This window comes from Macaca mulatta, chromosome 10, assembly GCF_049350105.2.
Source record: "Macaca mulatta isolate MMU2019108-1 chromosome 10, T2T-MMU8v2.0, whole genome shotgun sequence".
Taxonomy (NCBI): Eukaryota; Metazoa; Chordata; class Mammalia; order Primates; family Cercopithecidae; genus Macaca; species Macaca mulatta.
Genome location: NC_133415.1, coordinates 89,027,101 through 89,049,322, shown reverse-complemented (window position 1 = coordinate 89,049,322; position 22,222 = coordinate 89,027,101). Strand labels below are relative to the sequence as shown.

General features: G+C 51.4%; 1 protein-coding gene across 50 annotated transcripts in view; it reads right to left on the bottom strand.

The window, feature by feature from the left end:
* Window positions 1-22,222, bottom strand: part of EPB41L1 (erythrocyte membrane protein band 4.1 like 1) — a 140,160-nt gene that overhangs the window by 21,332 nt on the left and 96,606 nt on the right. For 10 of the 50 annotated variants that reach the window (XM_077951682.1, XM_077951685.1, XM_077951695.1 and 7 more), the window contains 4 exons: window positions 21,050-21,147; window positions 20,631-20,806; window positions 17,163-17,311; window positions 13,470-13,652 (listed from right to left, as the gene is read on the bottom strand). In XM_077951682.1, the coding sequence (XP_077807808.1) occupies window positions 13,470-13,652; window positions 17,163-17,311; window positions 20,631-20,806; window positions 21,050-21,147 (606 nt within the window). Of the gene's footprint in view, window positions 1-1,816; window positions 2,228-13,469; window positions 13,653-16,155; window positions 16,192-17,162; window positions 17,312-20,630; window positions 20,807-21,049; window positions 21,148-22,222 lie in introns of all 50 variants that reach the window. The other 40 variants (XM_077951691.1, XM_077951698.1, XM_077951687.1 and 37 more) reach the window with 6 other exon arrangements.

The following is a 22,222-nucleotide window of genomic DNA, read 5'->3' as shown; positions in this document are numbered from 1 at the left end:
CACCACACCCAGCTAACTTTTCTATTTTTAGTAGAGACAGGGTTTCACCATGTTGGCCAGGCTATTCTTGAACCCCTGACCTCAAGTGATCCACCTGCCTCAGCCTCCCAGACTGCTGGGATTACAGGTGTGATCCACCGCACCCGGCCTGAACTCTTCTTTAGAACAAGAACCACATATCCTTGGAGGCCTGCAACATCCAGGCAGGAGATGTCAACGAGTGAAGAGCGTTTGTTGAGGACGGGCGAAGTAGAGGGGTCCATTTGGGTATGGCCAGCTGTGACTATGACCTTTGAGCGTCTGATTGTATTTTTTTTTTTTTTGAGATGGAGTCTTGCTCTGTTGCTCAGGCTGGAGTGCAATGGCGCAATCTCAGCTCACTGCAACCTCTGCCTCCCGAGTTCAAGTGATTCTCCTGCCTCCCGAGTAGCTGGGATTACAGGTGGGTGCCACCACACCTGGCTAATTTTTGTATTTTTAGTAGAGACAAGGTTTCATCATGTTGGTCAGGGTGGTCTCGAGCTCCTGACCTCAGATGATCTACCTGCCTTGGCCTCCCAAAGTGCTGGGATTACAGGTGTGAACCATCATGCCTGGCCGGTTTTTTTTTATTTTTTTCTTGTTTTGTTTTGTTTTTAAGAGACAAGGTCTCACTCTGTCATCCAGGCTGGAGTGCAGTGGCATGATCAAAGCTCACTGTAGCCTCAAACTCCTGGGCTCAAGTGATCCCCCCCTGCCTTCTTGCCTCAGCTCCTGAGTAGCTGGGATTACAGGCACAAGCCACCATGCCTGGCTGAAGGGGATTCTTATAGATGGTTGCAACCCTGTAACCCAGCCATTCATCCAGTTAATCATCTATTAGTGCCTAGTATATGTCAGGCCTTGAGGAGCTGCCACCTGGTAGGAGAGCAGGCTCGTTAGCCACTGACCTGACCGCTTTGGATAGTGCTGGAGCATAGGCATTACAGGGCAAGGGGGTAAGGGGGCAATACTTCTTCTGCCCAGGGTGGTCAGAAAAGCAAGCCCCTGCTGGGAAACTGACATTTGAACTTGGTCCTGGAATATGATAGGTTTGTAAGGCACCGAAAGGGAGAAAAAAAACCTGCTCAGAGAGTATAGCATGAAGTGAGAGCCCGGAGTGGCTAAGCTTGTATGTCAATGCTGGGAACGTTGGGGAAAGGAGAATGTAGGAGGGAGCCTGGGTCTAAAAGAGATGAGGGGGCAAAGGAATGATATGGGCAGATGTGCCTTAGAGAAATCCCTTCACAGCTCTGCAGAGGAGACCACAGAGAGGCCCAGAGACAGTCTGTCCCTCCTCAATGACCACATTTCCTCTCTTCCAGGAGCTTCCATTACCACCCTGAGACCCCAGGGCCAGATGGATTTAAACTGCTTCCCCTTCCCTGGGAAGCCCAGACTCCAGAGAGATGAGCCTGGGCCTGGATCAGGAAAAACCATTCAGCTTTCAGACCAGGCTGCAGGAGCCCCCAAGAGTCCAGAGACGCATGCTCTCTGCAGGTGCCATGCAACACAGGTGGGGGTGGGGGGGTCAAGTAAGACCAGACTACCTGTCATCGCTCGACCTCAGCAAGCAATGGGGTCACAGGGTTAAAACGCCAAGGAGCGCGTGTTAGGGGTAAACCGAGATGGCAAACATGCGAGCACAGAACCATGCTGTTCTGCGGAGGGGCAGTCATGCAACACGAGACAGAGCTTCAGGCTGCAGGCTGGGTGCTCGGTCTTCTCACAGGTAGTCCCGGGCCCTGTGAGCATGCGGTGCCCAGCGGGCCCGGCTCTTGAGGAAGCTCCACTGTACCTCAAACTGGGGCATATCCGGAGTGGAGCAGGCCCCTCGATCCGGGCTGTCCTCAATGCCCCCAGACTCATCATCCTGGCTGGTGGCCCCCTTGTTAAGATCCCGGGAGAACACCAGGCCCTCAGTGTCTGAGTCGCTTTTGTCCCGGTCGAGCTCAGGCAGGCTGCGGGAGAAGTCTTCGAAGGCGCTGCCGTGGTAGTCACCAATGACCGTGAAGTCCACCTCAGCCTCCAGGCTGGACGTAGAGCTGACCGTGATGCTGGAGCACTTGCGCTCAATGGCCAGGTGGTTGTCCTTCAGGAACACCGTGTCCCTCTCCTGGTCCTGGTCCTCATCGCCTGTGTCACTCTCTGGGGCCCGGGGACGTGGTGGTTTGACTTTCTCCTCGGAGCCCTCCCTCAGCCCTGCTCTCTATGGCCAGATAAAATCAAAAGAATGGGGATGTGGGGTGGGGAGAGAGAGAGAAAGAGAAATCAAGACGGTGAATGTCAGGAGAAATCTTGGGGCTGCGTTGACATCCCGAATGGAAGAGCAGACCAGGAAATGAAAAACACCCCAGGAAAGGTTCCTTGAAATCATAACAAGCTTAAAAAAAACCAAAAACGACTCAAGAGTGGAGATGCCCCTTTCTGAGGGTCTCACACTGATGGCGCAAGCAAGTACAAAGCAAACGTCCTGCCAGTGAGTCCTGGACAGGAGGCTCCATCCAAGGGTATTGGATCTGGGAGCTTATTGGAAGCAGCATTGCACGAAAGGCAGGGATGGAAGCCCGGACCCCAGGCCCATCCGTGCAGGCGGGTGTTGAGAAACAGAAACTAAGGAGGGAGATCCAGGGATTCAGGGAGACCCAGGAAGGGAAGGCAGAGAGGTTGGAGCCAAGAGCTTTGAGGAACAAAAGAGGAAGCCAACATGTTTGTCAATTCCACTGAGTCTCCGGGGGAGGGGTCAGCATCTACTAGAGAGAAGAGCAATTTGGGGTCAGGCCTTTTGGGCACAAGCTTCTTGGGAGCTGAGTGCTACGCTGGCTCTACCCTGAGCTCCATGAGTAGACCACGGGCAGGTCAGAGAGTAGAGGCTCTGGTCCCATCAGTGTAATTGACAACAGCGGGCCAAGGCAGTGCCTCGGGGAACCAGCAACTCTTGTCCGACATACATACCTCTCAACTGGCCTGTCAGGGATTAAACACCACACACACATTTTTGGCTGGTTCATGACATTCTTTTTAAAGACCAACCTAATACCCATGAAAGATTTGTAAAGAACTTGGCTTCTGGTTCTAGGGATTCAGTGGGCTTAGACATTCACTTGCTAAGCAAGCCTCCATTTAGCCAGTTTCTGGAAGGTTGAGAGGTGTGAAGGAGACATTCCAGACAAGCCAGAGTTGAGCAGCACAAGAGGTGCTGCCACAGCAGGTGGGAACCTAAGGCGGCGATGCATCCTGGCCAGGTGAAGGTGACCGGGTCATCAGGGCACAGAGGGGCTGCAGAGACCTGAGGGCCCAAGGGGCTGGTGAATCTCAGGCGCCCCCCCTTCCCAGGGGTGTTGGCTGCTAAGTTGGTGGAGTGCTTCTCTTCCCTGACCGCATCTCTGGATTTGTTCTGGATTAGAGAAGACAGTTAGTCTTAAGGAGGCAGAAAGAAACTTGGCACTGGGACTGAGAGGGAACCAGAAGCGAAGGATGGAAACCTCTGGACTGTCAGTTTTCCCAAGGCGGGAGAACCAGGGATGGGAAAGGATGAAGAAAGATCGCTGGACAAGCCAAGCAAGGTAGGCAGAAACCCAGCGGGTAGGAGCGGCAAGGCAAAGCAGGTGTATCATTTGCTGGTGATGGCGCCACCTTCTCCATGGGGGTTGTGTGACCCTCTGGGCACCAGGTCACACCAAAAGCTGAGGGTCTTTGTGGCCAAGCTAACATGGGCCAAGCAGAGAAGCCCATCATTCAGCCTGAGCTACACCCAGGCTCCTTTAGGGAAAAAACTCACAGGGATGGATAAGCAGCCTCTGATTGCAGTAATGACGAGGGGCCACTGAAACATGCTTCTAAAAACTACAGAGCATGCGGCCAGCCCCCATGGGTAGGGAGCAGCGGTGGGGGCGGGGGCTCACGCGGCCAGTTACCCCAGTTCCAGTTGCTTCTGCCAGTGTGGTTTCACAGCCCGAATCGGGGGACACAGGCTCTAGTTCTGTGCGTGCTTCCTGGTAGGATGCAGAAGTGTCCTCCCTGAAGTGTCTGGTAGCCAGAGGCATCAATGTAGAATGTGTGGCTTTGGGGCTAGCAAAGTCCCCTGGGGGCTGGAGTTGGGCGAAGCCCAGGTCTGAGAGTGTACTCCACAGCTGCTCTGCCTGTCCCGTGGGGGCCTCTGAAGACAAGTCATTTGGAAGGGCCCTTGCTTCACCCTCGCTCATTCGGCGAGTTTCAGCTCCATGGGTCTCGAATATCCGAATTTTATTGGCCACTGAGGTCTTGCTAATATCTTCTATGGAGCCCTCTTCGACCCCTGCCTGGAAAGAGGTCATCTCTCTTTGCTTCCCTGAAGGGAACCCCAATCCCAGAGGTATGCGCCCCTCAGCTTCTTCAGGGACTACTCTGGGCTTTCTGCTGGTGATGGAAGGAGGCCTGCGCTCACTTCCTGTGGCAGGGGACACCACAAACCCTACTTGGTCCTTGGGCTCTGGGCTGGCTTTCAAAAGATGGACATGTCTGAGAAAGGGCTCCCTGAGCTCCGAAGGCTCCCCTGACCCATGGGAGGTTGGGCTTGAAGAAGCTTCCTCCAGAGCTGCCAGGTCCTCAGAGTGACCAGGGGAGGCCGGCAGGGGGATGATCACCTCCATGTGAAGAAATGCTGAGGCCTCACGGTCCTTCAGCTCAGCCCCTCCTTTCTGGATGGGAACCACTCCCCTCTCTTTGGGCGGGAAGTTGCCTCTGCCTGGTTTGGCTGGCTTCCTGACATTCAGAGGGATGGCCTGAGGGAGGGCGCAGGCCTGGGGTTCGGGACGCACACCGCATCCTCTGTGAGGAGGGTGTTTCTTCAGTTCCTCTGTGGGACTTTCCTCAGCCTTTCCCAGCAAATCTCCACTCACGGGGGCCCCTTCCTCTCGGGTTGCGCTAGCTGTTGGGTGGGGAAACTCTCCTTCCACTCCCCACTGAGCATCTTCCCAGCCTTCAGCAAATGCCTGTCCTGCAATAGGTCCCTTCAGGTCACCAGGTCCTCCATGGTTCTTGGGGGTCTCTGCCCCTTCCTCTGGGGAAGCCATGTGGGCTTCGTCCTTGCTCCTGCTGGAAACAGCAGCAGAAACCCTCAGGTCTGAGGAATTTAGCGCCGGCCTGGGCTCACCTCCAGGAGGGGCATCCAGGCGCCCTTGTCTCTCCTCCAGGGGTGGAGGGAGGACTTGGTCTTCTGAGTCTTTTTCTTCATAGTTTAAATAGAAGCTCCTCTCTGCACAGGAGGTATCAGTTTCATCACTCGACTCAGCTCTGGCTTCTGCGTGGGCTGGATCCAATAGAAACGACTGGAGTCCTCCCTTGTCGGAGGCTGGAGAGAGGACGTCCACCTCTGCTGGCCTGGTCCCTGAAGCAGTGGGTCTCCCACAAGTGTGGGGCTCCTCCAGCCCCTTCCTCAGCTTTGTCTGGCCCTCCGACTGACCATGTGACATGCAGCGGTTCCTGATGGTTGCCTCTCTGGTGTCTGCCCTGAGCTTGGAGCCCTTGAGGAGCTTTTCTGTCAATGTGCGGCCAGAAGACAGGGCAGCCCCTCCTGGGCTTTCCCTGATCCAGGGGCTTTCCTCCCCCACTGACTCAAAGTCTTCAGGACTTGCAATCATTTTTCCTCGTTGCTGGGTGTTTGCTCTTCTGGTTCCCACCATTTCTTCTGTGGCCACTTCCACTTTGAACTTGTCCACCAAAACGTCTACCTTGGAGAGTCTGCCGTCGGCAAGGATACCAGCAAGGCCTGTCTGCCTTTCTTCCTGATGCATGGTGGTCACTTTTAGGAGACCGAGCTCTTCTGGCCTAGTGTACTGTCTTTCTATAAATACCCAATGCTCTGAACCCTGTGTTTCAATTGGAGCAAGAAGAGTTAACATGAAATATCAGGCACCTAAAGAATGGGTGAGTTTTTCCCTTTGTAAGAGGGGACCAATCTACCACTGAAATGTTTGACTTTGGGACAGCACATCCCCAGAACTGGCTGGGGAGAGGAAGGCATGATGTGCCAGCCATTCTCATCAAGGTCCCTCTTCCCATCAGGTGCTTGATAAATTATTGACCAATTTTCCTCAACCACTGCCCCCAACTTGATAAAATGGGATGGGGTCTTATGCCCTCCCCCATGTCAGCCATGGGGAAACGGAGATCCATGGATGGGCCAGGACCCTTCCTCTTCCTCTTTTAATAATATAACTGCCACCGTCAGAGGGGAAAGTCGTTTCCATCACATGGAATCTTTGAATGTTAGAGTCAAAAGTACTCTTACGATGTTATCCAGTCTCATCTCCATATTGTGTAAGTGAGGAAACAGGTCTAGGGAAGGTCAGTGACTTGTGCAAGGTCACTGTTAGTAGAAGATAGAGTCAGGAAAAGAAAGCCTGATTTTTGAGGCTGGAGATCTTTGCTAACTTATTTTACAACCACGGAATATAGGTGCCAACTGTGATCTAACGGCAAGTTGAAGGGATGCGTTAAGTTCCACAGGCCACAGCCTGAAATCAAACCTTTCTACGAGGACTTCTGGGAAGAAAGCAGAGTAGTTGTGGAGATACCACTTGGCCAGGTTAGTGCCAGGCACCACAATGGCTTAAACAGCTTGAACACTGTAGGGTTCAACTCAAAAGAAACAAATACCAGGGCCCATTCTAATTCTAACAAAACCCATATAAAGAGCAGAAAAGGACTGAATAGAATGCATCAAGGAAGGGAGAGAGGCAAAGATCCAAGCATCATCGTGCATCAAAAGCACCAGAGGCCAGCGCGGTGGCTCACACCTATAATCCCAGCATTTTGGTAGGCTGAGGTTGGCAGATCATGAGATCAAGAGATCAAGACCATTCTGGCCAACATGGTGAAACCCCATCTCTACTAAAAATACAAAAAAATTAGCTGGACATGGTGGCACGCACCTGTAATCCCAGCAACTTGGGAGGCTGAGGCAGGAGAATTGCCTGAACCCAGGAGGCAGAGGTTGCAGTGAGCCGAGAATGTGCCACTGCACTCCAGCCTGGCGACAGAGACTCCATCTAAAAAAAAAAAAAGGCTGGGCGCAGTGGCTTATGCCTGTAATCCCAGCACTTTGGGAGGCTGAGGCAGGAGAATTGCTTGAATCTGTGGGGCAGAGGTTGCGGTGGGCCAAGATTGCACCATTGCACTCTAGCCTGGCAACAAGAACAAAATTCCATCTCAAAAAAAAAAAAAAAAAAAGCACTGGATCGCAGCACTGTTAGGCCATCTCCCAGCAGCCTCTACCTCCCCCCAAGAGTTCTTCAAACAATGCCTGGGACGGGATGATGGACTTCTAGGATGGTTAGAAAAGCAGGAAGGTAACTGGGTTTTTCATCTTGTGGCCACAAGATCCTTCCCACAAAATTTTAACGGAAGTCGGCTATGTGACAGAAATACAGAGCTGCCCTGGTAAAGTTGGGGGTGTGGGTGGCCTTAGTGCCCTGAGGTACCTCCCTCCTTTGAAATCACTGCCCCAACTACAGCCCCTCCATGATACAGATATGGAAACTGAGACCTGGAGAACATCTTGCCCAAGGCCATACAGGGAGCAAGTGGAAAGGCAGGCCTCGAACTCAGTCTCTGACGCCAAGTTCTGTGAAGTGTGTCCTCTCCACCCTACCATGACCACCTCCACAGGGAGACGTGCCCAAAACTGCTCCTAGCAGCAGGAGGGGGAAGGTTTATATGACCTTGGGCTTCTTTTCAGGTTATGACTTGGTGAGGAGTCTGTCAGATCCCATAAGATCTGAAAAATTTTGAAGGCCCAAGAGAGCATCATAAACTGTGTTCCCCACGGTGTTTTGAGAAAATCTCTCTGATTGTCAGGGAATCAGAACCCATTAAAATAATCTTGTCCAGGGGAAAGCGAGATAAAAGGAAGGGGGAAAGGTCTAGGTAGAGTCTGGGGTGGGTTTCTGAGCTTTTACTTCAGGTCATTAAGCCTTCAGGACCACAGCTCCTGAACCATCCCAAAGGGATGTGCTTTGAGAGCCTATGGAAGCTAGGTCCCATTGCTCATTTCCTTGAGAAGCAGGTTCCTTCAGCTGCCTCCATTCCAGCTGTACTGACATCATCCGCCTGGTAATAATGGCCAAAGCTAGTCAATGAGCCTCCTTCTGGGACATTCCTGCCCCAATTCTAACTAGCAACTAGGCTAGATAAGCAAGAGTGAGTGGGGCGGGTGCTGGCAGAGAATGAAAAATAAGACTGCATGAAGAAAGGGGAAACGTACAGTGATTGTTAGTTACTATGTGCCAGGCAATGCCAGCCCTTTGCCTAAGTTATTAAATTTAATCCAAATGGCAACTTGTGATATCGTTATCCTTATTTCAGAAGGGGAAACGGTATCCCAGAGGGGAGAGGCCATGCGCAAGATCACAGACTGAGCAGTGGGGGACAAAGTAAAACGTAGGATCCTGAAGGGGAAAAGAAGACTGAACAAAAAGAGAAAAACTTCCACTGAAGGAAAGCACGGGTGGAGCCACACCCCTGGCCCGCGGGGTTGGCGTGAAAGTCGTTCTAACCTGAATCACAAGATGGGATAATGTTACGGTAGCCCCAGGTAGCCACAGCCCTGCAGCCATTCAAGGCACATGACAGGAAACTCTCCAGCCTGGCTGTTCCCCTGACTCCAGGCTGTTCAGGCCCCTCCTGGAGCTCTGGGTCACATTTTGGGGCCTGACTTTTTTGTTTTGTTTTGTTTTGTTTTTGAGACCGGAGTTTTGTTCTGTCATCCAGGCTGGAGTGCAGTGGCGTGACCTTGACTCACTGACACAGCCACCTCCCAGGTTCAAGTGATTCTCCTGCCTCAGCCTCCCCAGTAGCTGGGATTACAGGCACGCACCACCATGCTCAGCTTATTATTATTATTATTATTATTATTGTTATTATTATTATTATTATTTGTATTTTTAGTAGAGACGGGGTTTCACCATCTTGGCCAGGCTGGTCTCGAACTCTTGACCTCAGGTGATCTGCCCAACTCAGTCTCCCAAAGTGCTGGGATTACAGGTGTGAGCCACCTTGCCCAGCTAGGCCTGCCCTTTATAAGAGGAGGGGTTTCAGGATAAGGGGCCCTCCAGAAACCATGTCCTGGGAGAAACTGTGAAGAGAGTGAAGTGTTCTAGGGAAGGGGAGGTGTTCAAGTCTCTGAAGGGCTGGCCTGGAGGAGGATGCAGAGCGGCAGTGGGCACCAGCGGGCAGAATGAGGCCTACAGGCTGCTGATTTGAAAGGGCAGGTTTTAATTCAACACGGAAACTTCCCAATAGTTAATGGGCTGCCGCCAAGGACAGTAAAAGTACCCGCTGTGGAAGAGGCTGGATGGACGTTACCAGGAGAATGATGGGGGCGTGGGGTGCAGGTTGTGGGCTCTGCTCCCCAAACAGGCACCTGTCCTTGGTCACAGGAGCATCTCTGTGTCCAGGACATCTCTCTGGCCCTGTCCTTGGTATGCTGTTGACTCCTGTCCGATTTCCCTCAAGAGAGTGCGCAGATAGTTTTGTTTTTATTTTTAGATTGAGGAAAAAGGCATAGAGTAGAAGTATGATTTATGTTTTATCACTTATGTAGCTCATTTATGTCTTTCTTAAAGTTCCAGCACGTTTGCAGCAGCTACGGAAGTTTTCTCTGAGAATGGAGAAAGGTACAGGCCCTCAGAGGAGAGCATATGCCAACAGAGGAGCAGCAGATTATCAGGGAAGAAAGTTCTGCCCAGATGATCACTCAATACCTTCCAACCCTGAGAGTCCATGAAATCCCAGCAGAGGAGGGAGTGCAGCCTCCTGCCTGGGCCTGGATTCTATGCCCAGCATCCATGCAGGGCCACAGGAATTTCAAAGAGCCCTCCACTTGCTGCCGCCCTGGGCATAGAAGCAATGGTCGCCTCATTTCAAACACTTGCCTGACCAATCTCTTCACAACCCTAAGGATACTCCTTAGAGAAAGATGTCCACTTTTGCCTGCCTCTTTGATGGGCCCAAGCTCCAAGGGAGTTCAGAGAAGATGCAGGCAGGAGATGGCTGGAATGTCGTGCCCTAACTAGCCACTGCTAGACCTTATTCAGGCTTCTGAACAGAGACAAGACCTTAAGGCAGAAGGCATCTGGGTGCCATGACCCCTGATCTTAGCATAGAAGTCAAAGCCTGCCTCTAGAGTCACCTGCCTTACCAGGGCCTGAAAGAGGGAGATCATTCCTGCCTCTCCTTCAAGGCCAAGGCAATGCAGGCTGTTCTGTCTTCCCAGAATGGTTGCAGTCCTGTCTCTCCTCAGAAACAAGGGATGAGGGAGGGGCTGGCCCTTTATGGATCTCTGGGATGGGGACATTTCCTTATCACAGCATGGGGACAGCATGGGTTACCCATTGCTTCCATCTGCTTGGCAGAATCTGCTACATTCCCCTCACCCCAGAGAAAGGGTTTTCTTAAGACCACAGAGGGTGGTTCTAGGTGGGCAGGAGGAAGGGGCACAGAAAGGTGAAGACAGTAACCTCAGGAGATGCTGCGAGGCTTTTCTGAGTGAACACTTCCAAGCCTGCGGCTGCTCCAGGCTCAGGTGCCAAGTCCTGCTGAGAGATGTCCTGGGTCCTCTGGGACTGCAGGGGAGGCCCAGAGCCAGAGGAAATGGGAAGAGGGAGGAAGGGAAGGAGAGACAGAGACAGGAAGAGAGGGAGAGAGAAAAAGTAGGAGAGAGACACACACACACACAAAATCCATAAATAGCCCAGCTTTTTAAGTCCCACATCTTTAGGATTTGTGGATTAGGTCAGGGAGTAGCCACTCTGTGGGGTGAGCTAGGGAGCGACTGCCCTTCTGAGCTACTTAAGGGAGGGAGGCCCACAGTCAGCCCCAGTGCCCTTCCCCCATGCCCTGCCCACTCTCATTCAGAGATGTTGGAGCCATACCTTTTAGACTCTGGCTCCAGGGCTTCCCTGGATGTCTCTGGCTTAGGCTATGGTTCAATCCTGCAGTTTGGATTACAGCCCCCTTTAAACATTGAAACTTGGGTTTGGCAAATGGGAACAGTTAAAGTTCCCACTGTTTTCCCCTTGGCCCAGGTGAGGCCCAACAATATATGAGGAGGCTGCTAGGAATTCTGGATGACACAGGCATCTTCAGGATACCCCCCACAAAGCTGGTTTCGGGATCAGGGATTCTAGTCACCATCAGCAATAACCCCATGACTGCCCAGCACCTTCCAGTTGAGAAAGTGCTTTTATATTCATTATTTCACTCCACCTTCCCAACTACCCTATGGAATGACAATTTTGGTCCTCCAAAACGGGCTAGGCAATGAGGCTCAGAAAGGGGAAGTTACTCACCCAAGGACCCAGTCAATCCTTGTCTATGGCACCTCCCCATCTCCCAAATCTTCAAAGGCCCCTAAATGCCAAGGGAGCCTGTAAGCCAGTTCTGAATGGTCCATAGCTCCAGGGTGAGCTCCTGGACCATAGTTCTTTCCAGCAGTGGACTATATTTCTTGGGGCTGAGCAGGGCTGGGAGGTGGAGCAGATTCTACCTTTTAGTAAGACCCATCTTCTAGGAGTTCCAGCTATCACCAGCAGGTGGGGCACACCCTACACCAGACTACACTGAGACACTCCAGAGCTCTAGACCCCACTTCCCAGGGCTCATCTTCCCCTTCTCTTCTGGAGACTCACTCTTTCAGTAGCCTCTGCATCCCACCTCACCCACAGCCAGGCCAAGCCTGGCCAGCCCACATCAGGATTGATTAGAGGCCACGCTGAAGGGCAGAAGGGGGTGCTGTTCACTGGCTCACTAGACCAGCCCCCACCACCCAGTCCAGGGTCTTGCTTGTGCCAGAGGCAAACAGAGGCCCTTCATGGATGCAGAGGTCTGCCATTCTTCCACGGCGCCAGCCTTAAAGGCCCCCAAAGCATCCCTAATTCTGTGACTCACCAACCAGAAAGCCAACCCAGTAGCTCTCTCTGGACTTATGCCTTACTAGACAAAGCCGTCTGTTATCTGGCAGGTTCAGGCCATGGGTAGCACTGATCCAATAAAATGCTCTGCTAATTAGATCATGGGTGCATCACCAATTTCCAAAGCATTAGAAGGCAGCACACATACAATTGACTCTCTACCTGGTCTTTATGTGATTTGGTCTTGCTCCTAGGCAGCTGTGATTTAATAGCAAATACAATAGCCTGGGTCACAAGAAAATTGGGTTCTGGCTCCTCTTCCATCAGCTATGACACTGAATAAGTCCTTCCTCTTTCTGGGTCTCAGTGCCCCTATCTGTAAAATGAAGGTTCTGATCAGGTTCCCAGGGCCCTTTCAACTTTTATTTTATTTAGGAAAGGGGAATTTTATTTGTTAAATAAAAGTCATCTGTGAATGCCTCTAGTTAAATTAGTATGCTTGACTTTAACACTTTGGATTGAAACATACTTTATTTATCCTGATTTGAAGTTAACCTCCTCTGTGGAAAAGTCTGGAACTCTCAAATGAAACAATAACTCACACTGCACATCGAGGTACTCTGCTAGTCCCTCTACGTGTGTTATCTTGTTTAATCCTTACAACATCCCCATGAAGTAGGTGCTTTTATTATCTCTAACCAACAAGTCTCAGAGAGGTTAAGTAACAAGCCCAAAGTCATCCAGCTAGCAGGCAGCGGAGCCGGAATTCAAACCCAGGCAGTGTAAGTATACACCACAATTGGATTTCAGACCAGTAAGCAATAGCTTCAGGGAGAAAACACCTAAGTATAAACTGGGGTAAATATCGCCAAGATTTAGCAAGGGCTAAAAATATGGACTTGAGAGTCTAAATGCAGGGCTTCCCCAAATCCTAACTTCATCTCTTCTTCAATCGAGAAAACACCCCACGCTTTCCACTCAGAAAGGCAGGTCATGTGAGATCCTTTTCTGAAGCTTCAGAAGCAGGTCTGATTTCTGTGACGGGCCCATTCCCCTCCAGTGGGCTCCGAAGCCCCTTTCAGGAGGGACCACTCCCCAATCCGTGTTTTCACAATAGGCACAACAGGGTCTAGTTCTGGATAGAGCTATTGGGATTCTCAAAATGTAGTGCACATGAAAAGCCTCTGCAGCACTTGTCCAAATGCCGATGCCAGCACTGAGTTCAAATATCTGATTCGGTAGGTCTGGGCTGGGGCCCTGAAACCTGCATTTCTAACCAGCACCCCTTCCCCATTATACTCCGGCTGATGGAAGGGAAGTACACCAAGCTTCCAGGAGTCTTGAGTTTTTCATGTTTTAAGTTGGTCTCCAGGACCCAGGATTCCAAGATTTAGTGAATTCATCTCCCTCAGCCTAACCTACCACCCTCTCCATCCCCACGAGCCCCTAAGCAGCAATGGGGGAAGCATACTGGTGTGGAGGATGAGTGTAAGTCAGGACGTAGCAACCCAATGCCTCTTTACCCAAGGTCCCTGTCGAGGGGTTCAGGGTGACACCTACCTCATTGGCTTTCTCAGGGGTGCCCTTGGGGGAGGGGGAGGCAGGGGAGGAGGGCAGCCTGCGCTCCCGTTCCCAGTCTCGATCCCGGTGGATGAGTTTGCTGTTGGGCTCCTTCAGGGTCCTCTTGAGCTCATTGATGCTGGCCTGGTGCTTCAGCAAGACGTCCTCTGGCTTGTCTAAGAACTAGGGATAGATGGAGAGGGTGGTGGTGTTAGGGGAACAGCTCCAAGTGGGGGATGCAGGGTGCAGGGATGATGGCAGCAGTCACCATCACCACCCTCCACCAGCAACGTGATTCCCACTCTGACCTGTGTCGCCCTCATGGCAGCCCCAGAGGCCAACCAGGGCAAGGAGAACCACCCCAACAGGTGCACATCCCAAGGCACAGAGCACTGAAGATGAAAAAGAGGAGACGTCTAGTCAAGCCACCTTTGCTTCTCCCTTGCCTGGCTCTACAGCCTTCAAACAGCCAAACTCTACCCAAAGCCCACAGGCCTGGGTGAGTTCCTTTTGGTGCTACAAGCCCAGTCTTAGTCACAGAGGTGACTTCCCTCTGGTTACAACCACGGCATAGCAGGCAGCAACTGCCAGAGAGCTATAATAACTCACTAATCCTGTTCACTGGGCTGCTCTGGCTCATTGAGGGGCCTCCTATATCCCTCCTGGATCCCAGTGTCCACTTTCTGGCCAAGACTTGGGCCACTATACTTAGCAGGATGTCCAGTCTGGGCCCCTCCTAGCCCAACATGCACAACTGCTCAGGCCCTGGGGAGGCCCACAGTAGAGATCCTCCTCAAGCCAGGGACATCCAGAAGAATGGCCAAGCTCCCACACTAGAGACCGGGGCAGTCTAGTCTCCTCTGTGATGGGCCACTACCTTCTCCAACCACCCTGGACCTTCCAGATAACTTTCAGGTACTGACTCACCAATAGCAGACAGGGTGAGATATAGCCAGATAGAGAAACTAGAATGCTTTGGAGTGTTTGGGAAGATTAGGAGAATTAGAGACCAGGAAGAAGAATGGTAAGTCCCATGGCTGGACACAAGAATTGAGCCAGGTATAGCTGGAGTTGTAGGATTCTAACTATACAGGTAGTGTTCCCCATTAAACTACCAAGTCTGTGCTCAAGTTAGTGCAGCATGACAGAGTCATCTCCTTAGGTCAAGGGAGGACGAGCTTTGCGCAGGAGCTGGCAGGGACCTGCCAAAGCTGTTTATCTGGCTACTTCTGGGGCAAAGCGGTGGCTGGCAGCCCAAGGACCCTTATCTGTAAGACTGTTTAAAAATTCATGTTAACTCAATTCAGGACAAGAAATGGACAATCTCAGCTTATTAAAGTCAGATCAGGTAATTCTGGAAGAACCGCTGGAAGGTAAGCTTACCCTTGGACAAAGCTAGAATCTTCCCCTGGGCTCATCTCTGGTACCCAAGGATCCACTACGGCTGACTCCTAAGCTACCTCAGGAAGGAAATCAATCCCAGTGAGGCTCTGCTTTCCCTCCAGACATCTGTCTGTTCCTCAGGCATCCCTTCCCAAGCTGAGCTGCCCTCGGGACAATGGCTGTCTGAGAAGTCAAACCTGATGGCGTTTGCACAGGGAGGGGGTTTGGGCTGCAATGGGTAGTGAGTCCCAACCTGAGATGTGGCTTGTCATCTTCCATTCCAAACCTGCCCCACTGCCTCCATGAGTGTGTCATGTCCTTGAAGGCTACAGGAAGCAGTGGGATCCTGGGATCCTGGGATCCTTAAAGGTTAAGGGCATTGGAGAAACCTAGTCTGAATGCTTTGCTGTGCAGACAGGGGACTGGGGCCTGAGGGGAATTTCCCAAGACCTTCAAAGAGTTGGTGGCAGAAGTGGGGTTGAAACCCAGATCTCAGGACTCCAAGGTAAGGCTCTTCTTATGTCCCAGTCTCTGGCCCTTTCCCTAGGCAGCCCAAGAATAAACCCACTTCTCTTGCAGTTAAAGTTCAGATGAAGAGTTAGTGACTGTGTGAGAGGCAAGAAGTGGTTAACATGGGAGGAATAATTTGGGGGAAGCAACAAATGGGAAGAAGACGAGGAAAGGAAGAGAAGAGGAGGGGGTTTTTGCCAGAGTTGAGCAGTAGTCAACCCTGCCTAGGGGAGGTGTCGGACTGGAGTTGGGGCAGATGCAGATATGCTCTGAGGTGCCTCCCTCCCCCCCCAAATCCCCACGCCCACAACTGGCTGCCAATAGATACAAAAAGAAGCTTGGGGTGAGGACACAGGGGACACAGATGAGATGGAGGCGAGACCAAACAGTGCTGTTGAGGAGGAGATGAATCTAGGGAAGGGGTGGGTGGGGACAGATGAGCTATATGAAAGCATAGAATGGCCCGGAAGAGCTGGTGGTGCAGGTGGGATGGTCAGCAGGTGAGCTGCAAGTATGGAGGACCGGGTGAGCTAGGGAGAGGGTGGGAGGGCTGAGGAAGGAGGGAGAGATGGCCAATTGGCTAGGAGAGTCTAAGAAGGGAGCTAGAGAGATAAGCTTAGTGGGTGGTGGAGTGGCGAGCAAGGGCGGCTGCAGAGGGCGATGGCTGGGGACCAGAGACGAGTTGAAGCTGAGATGGTGCCAGGGAAGTGAGCCTGGGATGGACTGTGGGATGGTGACAAATGAGCTGGGGATAGGAAAGGCTGGGTAGGGAGGGACAGGTCCCATGCAGTACCTCCTGCTTGTGTCTCGGCGTGGTTTCCTGCTCCGGCTAGTGGGATGTGGTAGGAGGGAAAGAAAGCAGCAGGGTCAGTAGAGCAGATGGATTAGAGATATCACGATGGGCTTGGTCCAGCAAGGAGCCCAGAGCACTCACACTCGACCAAGTGGAGGCCAGGGCAGCTGGGTGGGCCACCAGCAGGGCAGTGAGATAATCAGAAGAAGGTGCAGGCGTGAAGCAGGGCGCTGTCCCAGGAAGGCAGAGAAGGTAACTAGAGGCCAAGTGGGCAGAGCCATACTGGGCAGGTGGGATATGAGAAAGGGGTTTCCTGTCTCTTGCTGTCAGTGGGAGCATGTTCAAGGCCCTGTGCTCACAAGGGAGATGGAAAGAAACCTGCTGAACAATTACACCAAGAGGAAGCTCTCCCTGGCCTGTGTGTGCACACACCTGTGTGTGTGCATGTTGTTTACACATCAGTGTGCATGGATCTAAGGGTGACGAGTGCATACATATGTTATTAAATGCGTGTGAGGCTAAGGTCATGCACTCCTGCATGAGCATGTACACACAGATATTGGAAGTGTGTGTGTGCACCTGATTGGGGCATGGGGAAGTAGGAAGGGGACACACTTGAACTTCACACTCCTGAGAGCTGTTGGTGACACCCAGTCATGCTCTGAGGAGGAAGAGAGCAGTGCAGATCCAGATCCCAGTCAAAGGGGCAAATTAAGAGTGTGCAAAAGGAGGCCTGAGTCCTCTAAGGGACAGAGTGGCCCTCTGGAAAAGTAGGGCAAAGCTGGGGAGAGTACAGGGCAGGCAGCATGCCCACCCCCATGCCCACCCCATCCCAGCAAGGGCCAGGTATTGAGAGATGACCCAAAGGCAAGGCCCTGTCCATGGTGGACTCCATAGCAAGGGTGCTTGGCAACAGCTGGGGGCATATGAAGGCCAAGGTCAAGGGTAGACCTCAGGTCAGCCTCCTGATCCCCAGGGCAGAGGGTACGAGAAAGCCAGGTTCCTACCTTTAGCTCCTTGATCTTGGTCGGAGTCCTGACCTCTCCCTCCTCGGCCTCTGACCGTCGCCCCCCAGACTCGCCATCCTCCTCCCGCTTGTCACCGTCAGGCCCTGCATCGTGGTTCTCGCTGACAGAGGCTGGGCGGGAGAACTCTGCTGAAGTGGGTGGAGATAGCCGGGCAACCATGTGAGACCCTCCCGGAGAACAGAGAACCAGCCCGGCCCTGCCCAACCGCGCCTGGAGTGGAGCCAACTCTTCCACACCCCTCACCCGTTGCCCAGAGGGGTGAAGTAGACTTCTGGTCACATGGCCGGTAAGTGGCAGACCTGCCTCCCAGCCCAGGACTCCTTCCTGGTTTCTACAGCACTAGAACCTGGGTTCAAATCTCAAATCCATCTCTTCTTGACTGCATGACCTTGGGTAAATTACACAATATTTCTGGGTCTTGGTTTCCTCATCTAGAAGCAGTGCCTGCTTTAGAAAGAGGAGGTGAGGAATGAAAAAGCTAATGTATATAAGTATTTATGGAAGAGTGGCTGGCACAGAGTGAGCCTTCCATCAGTGGCAGCCCATAAATGTTGCTGTTTTGGTTGTGGTGGTTGTGGTTGAATACTCACCTGATCATCATTTAGCAACATACAAATATGGTGAGATTAGCTTTACTAGTGAAAGCTAAAGTCTTAAGTTTGCAACTAATTTACCTTCTTTACAAATTAGGGAGAATTCAGGGAGATCCCTGCAATAACACCTTTCTCACTCACTGGTATTCCAAAATGCTTTTCTGAATAGGAAAGGAAGGGGTGGAACTAGACTTCGCATCAGGCATTGGGCATAATCCGACTATGCCCATAGATTGTGTCTTGGTGGAAAACAGGCTGAAAAACATGGGTTTAAAATAACCAGAGCTCAGATTATCCTTGGGGTTGGCCTAGATTTTAAAAAGAGGATAATTATCCTTTCTATTCATATACACTCACTTTGCAAAGTACGCATTTATGCATATATTTCATTTGATTTACACAATACCCTATGTTGATGGCTGGAATGGGACTGACTTATCCCCATTTTACAGAGGATGACTGGAGACGTCAAGGGGGGAAATATCCCACTGGTGACCTTTTGGTGAGCTGGGATAGGGACCGAGGCCTCCTGGCTTAGACTCCATGCTTCTGTTCCTCTCTGATGAGCTTCACCAGCTCCAGGCTAACCTCTGCTGCCTGCCAGAATCTGGGCTTCGTTTGGCCCCTGACATAGTAATGGAAGCTACAGGGGAGGGACCTTTCCCTTTGCATAAACCCGAGTTTTCTGTCCTCTGTCTACCCAAGGAGAAGAAGGAGCTTCTTCAGCCTCAGACAAACCCTAGCATAACTACACATCTTTCAAACATGCACAGGAGTCCTGAGACAGGTCTCACTTTCGTATACCAGAAAAAGTATCAGACTTTCTTGATCACCTGGCAAACTCCTAGGATCCTTCAAAACCCTGCCCAGTTAGCACCCTTTCTGCAGAGCCCTTTCTGCCCCTTCTAAACTTAATTCCTCCCTCCTCACAGCTGCTCTACATTCTACACATGCTTCTCCCATTGCTTGAACCACAACAAATGCTTACAAACCTGCTATTCTACGAGCTCCTCAAAGGGAAGGGCCAAACCTATTCACTCTAAATACTATACCCAGGACCCAACACAAGGCCTGACACACATATAATACTCAGAAAATATAAGTAGAACTAACGTGCCTGGAGGCCTGCCCCAAGGTGTTCTGGGAGCATCTACGGCTTCCCCACCCAAGTCCCTACTTCCCTTTTTTTTTTTTTTTTTTTTTTTTGGAGATGGAGTCTCGCTCTATCGCCAGGCTAGAGTGCAGTGGTACAATCTTGGCTCACTGCAACTTCTGCCTCCCAGGTTCAAGTGATTCTCCTGCCTCAGCCTCCCGAGTAGCTGAGACTACAGGCGCCTGCCACCATACCCAGCTAATCTTTGTATTTTTAGTACAGATGGGGTTTCACCATGTTGGCCTGGATGGTCTTGATCTCTTGACCTCATGATCCACCCCCCCTTGGCCTCCCGAAGTGTTGGGATTACAGGAGTGAGCCACTGTGCCTGGCCTTTTTTTTTTTTTTTTTTTTTTTTTTTTTTTTTTTTTTTGAGATGGAGTCTCGTTTTGTTGCCCAGGCTGGAGTGCAATAGTGTGATCTCAGCTCACTGCAACCTTCTCCTCTGGGGTCCAAGCAATTCTCCTATTTCAGCCTCCTGAGTAGCTGAGATTACAGGCGCATGCCACCACGCCCGGCTAATTTTTGTATGTTTAGTAGAGACGGGGTTTCGTCATATTGGTTAGGCTGGTCTCGAACTCCTGACCTCAGGTGATCTGCCCACCTTGGCCTCCCAAAGTGCTGAGATTACAGGCATGAGTCACCATGCTCAGCTCCCACTTCCCACCTTTAAGCTGCTCTCTACAAACCTAAAAACAATAAAAACGGGTACAATTTCTTAAGGTGCTACTATATGCCACAGAATATTTTCTAGGCATGATCTCATTTAGTTTTCCCTAGAACACAGCAAAATAGGTACTATTTATTTTGTAGAAGAGGAAACAGGCTCAGGGAGTTACATAAGTTGCTTAAGGTCACCCATCCATTCATTCAGATATTTATGAACCACTTCTGGTGTTCAGAGAATAGCCCACAGTGACTGTCAAGGCCAAGATTTGAACTTAGATCTACATAATTCTGAATTTCCCCAGTGTCCCATGTGACTTCTGAACATCACCTACAAACTCGAGTGTGTACATCCTGGGGAGAGACTTGGGCCCTGAAGGATGCTGATTTAGTAGGTCTGGGGCAGAACCTGGGAATTTTTGTGTTTAACAATCTCACAGGCGACTCTGATGAGACATGGTTTGTGCACCACATTTTAAGCCCTGTCTGCTTGCTACAGGACTATATAGGGCCAGTTTTCATTGATGTTAAGGGCACCCATCAGCCCAACAGAAATGGAGACAGTGGAGAGTGCCATGTGGTTAGATTGTCAATCAGCCCAGAGCCCAGTAAAACCAAAAGAATGACCAAGAACGATGCCCTGGCCTCCCAGCAGATAAGGCATCATCAGCTCCACACTGCAGTCACAAGACACCATTCCCCTAGTATGATGATGACCGGTGGATTGCTAAGCTTCTTGGGTAGGTGGCCCAAACCATATGGCTAAACCTGGGACCCCAAAAGACCACAACTCAGGGAAGTTGTGTGAAATCCAGAGAGTGGTAGTGTCACATCTCAAGTGGAAGTGAGCTCTAGGTTGGGACTAAGCCACCAAGAGCTGCCCAGGGACAGCACTGGTCTTGAGGGGCCCAGCCTGGTGCAGATGAACTTGGGATGCGTCTACCATTTTCCTGTTCATTCTGCAGAACCCGGGATACCCACTCCCCCACTTCCCTCTAAAGACCATTCCCCCCAGCCCTCCAGTTTGGGCCATACCTCCATCAAGGCTGCGGGACATGGTGTACCGTTTGCTGGAAGAACGCTCAAAGAAGGGTGCAGGCCGGTCAATGAGGGCGCTGGCCTGGCGGGTCTGTGCCTGGGTCCTCCCACTGTACCGGAACTTGGAGCCCATCACCAGGAAGCCCTTGGGTGGGGGCTCAGGGGACACCAGCCTGCAGCAGAGGGATGCAGGGGAGGGGGAATCAAACCTGTACTGCCAGGCCCAAGGTTAGACCACAGCTGGCCTTTCATCCCACTAACCCACCAACTACGACAATTCAAAGTGGCCCAGGAAGGGAGGGACTTGGGGAAAGGGAGGAGGACATTCCTAGCGTTCTCACTAACTCCTTCCCTGCTCCCCTCCATACACATGGTCTCTGCCCCATCCCCATTACCCCATCCAAGGTCAGGCTCACCGGAAGAATGTGTGATGCTCGATGCAGACCTTCCATAGTCTCTTGGCTGACCGGTGGTTTGGGAGTTTAAAGCCAATTGTGCTCTCAAATTGCTCATACTGAAAACCAAGAAGGGCAGGTTAGAGGCAGGGCCTGAGCTCACTCTTGCAACTAGACCATTCTTTGTGTTTTTTATTTTATCTGTTTAATGTTTTCTTGAGACACGGGGTCTCGATCATTTGCCCAGGGTGGAGTGCAATGGCGCAATCATAGCTCACTGTAACCTTGAACTCAAGAGATCCTCCTGCTCAGCCTCCCAAGTAGCTGGGACTACAGTCAGACACCACCACACCGGCTAATTTTTTGTAGAGAATGGGTCTCACTATGTTGCCTAGGCTGGTCTCCAACTCCCGGGCTCAAGCAATCCTCCCACCTCAGCCTCCCAAAATGCTGGGATTATAGATGTGAGTCATCCTTTCTGAACTCTTCTCAGGCATCTGCGACTTTGGCCTGTTCATTCACTGAATCAATAAGGATGACAGAGCCCTCACTCTGTGATGGGTCCAGTGCTAAACACTAGAGATACATGGAGATCAAGGCAGAAGATTCTAGTGGGGGTAGGGGGGCCTCTAATAATAAATAAGCAAACAAGATAATTGCAGACACTGATCAGGGCTACAAGGGGAATGAAGGGAGGTATGTGGTATGGCAGAACTGGGAAGGCATGGGGGCTCCTGCCATCTAAGGAAGAGCAGGGGATCCCCTCTAGACCTAGATTTAGGTGATCTTGAGCTGACATTTGAAGAATGGGAAGGAACCAGCTATATGAGAGGCGAGACGGGGAGACACTTTCAGGTAGAGGAAACATCAAATGCGAAGCACCCAGTCAGGAAAGAGCTTGACTTATTCAAAGATCTCAAGGCCAAAGAGGCTAAAGCACCTTGGGCGTGGGGCAGTGTGGCAAGGGATAAGTGGGAGAGATAGGTGGCCATGGAAGGAGTTTGGAGTTGAGCTCAAGAGTTAAAGAGAGTTCCTGAAAGGTGTAAGCAAGGGTGTGGGTGGGAAGGGAGAGTGGGCTTGCCATGATCTGATTTAAGGGACTTTTTAGGATCTCTCTGGCAGTTATGAGGAAAATGGCCTGATGAGCACCAGAGGCGAGGGAGGGCAGAGGGCAGTGAGAAGGCCCTCATAGGC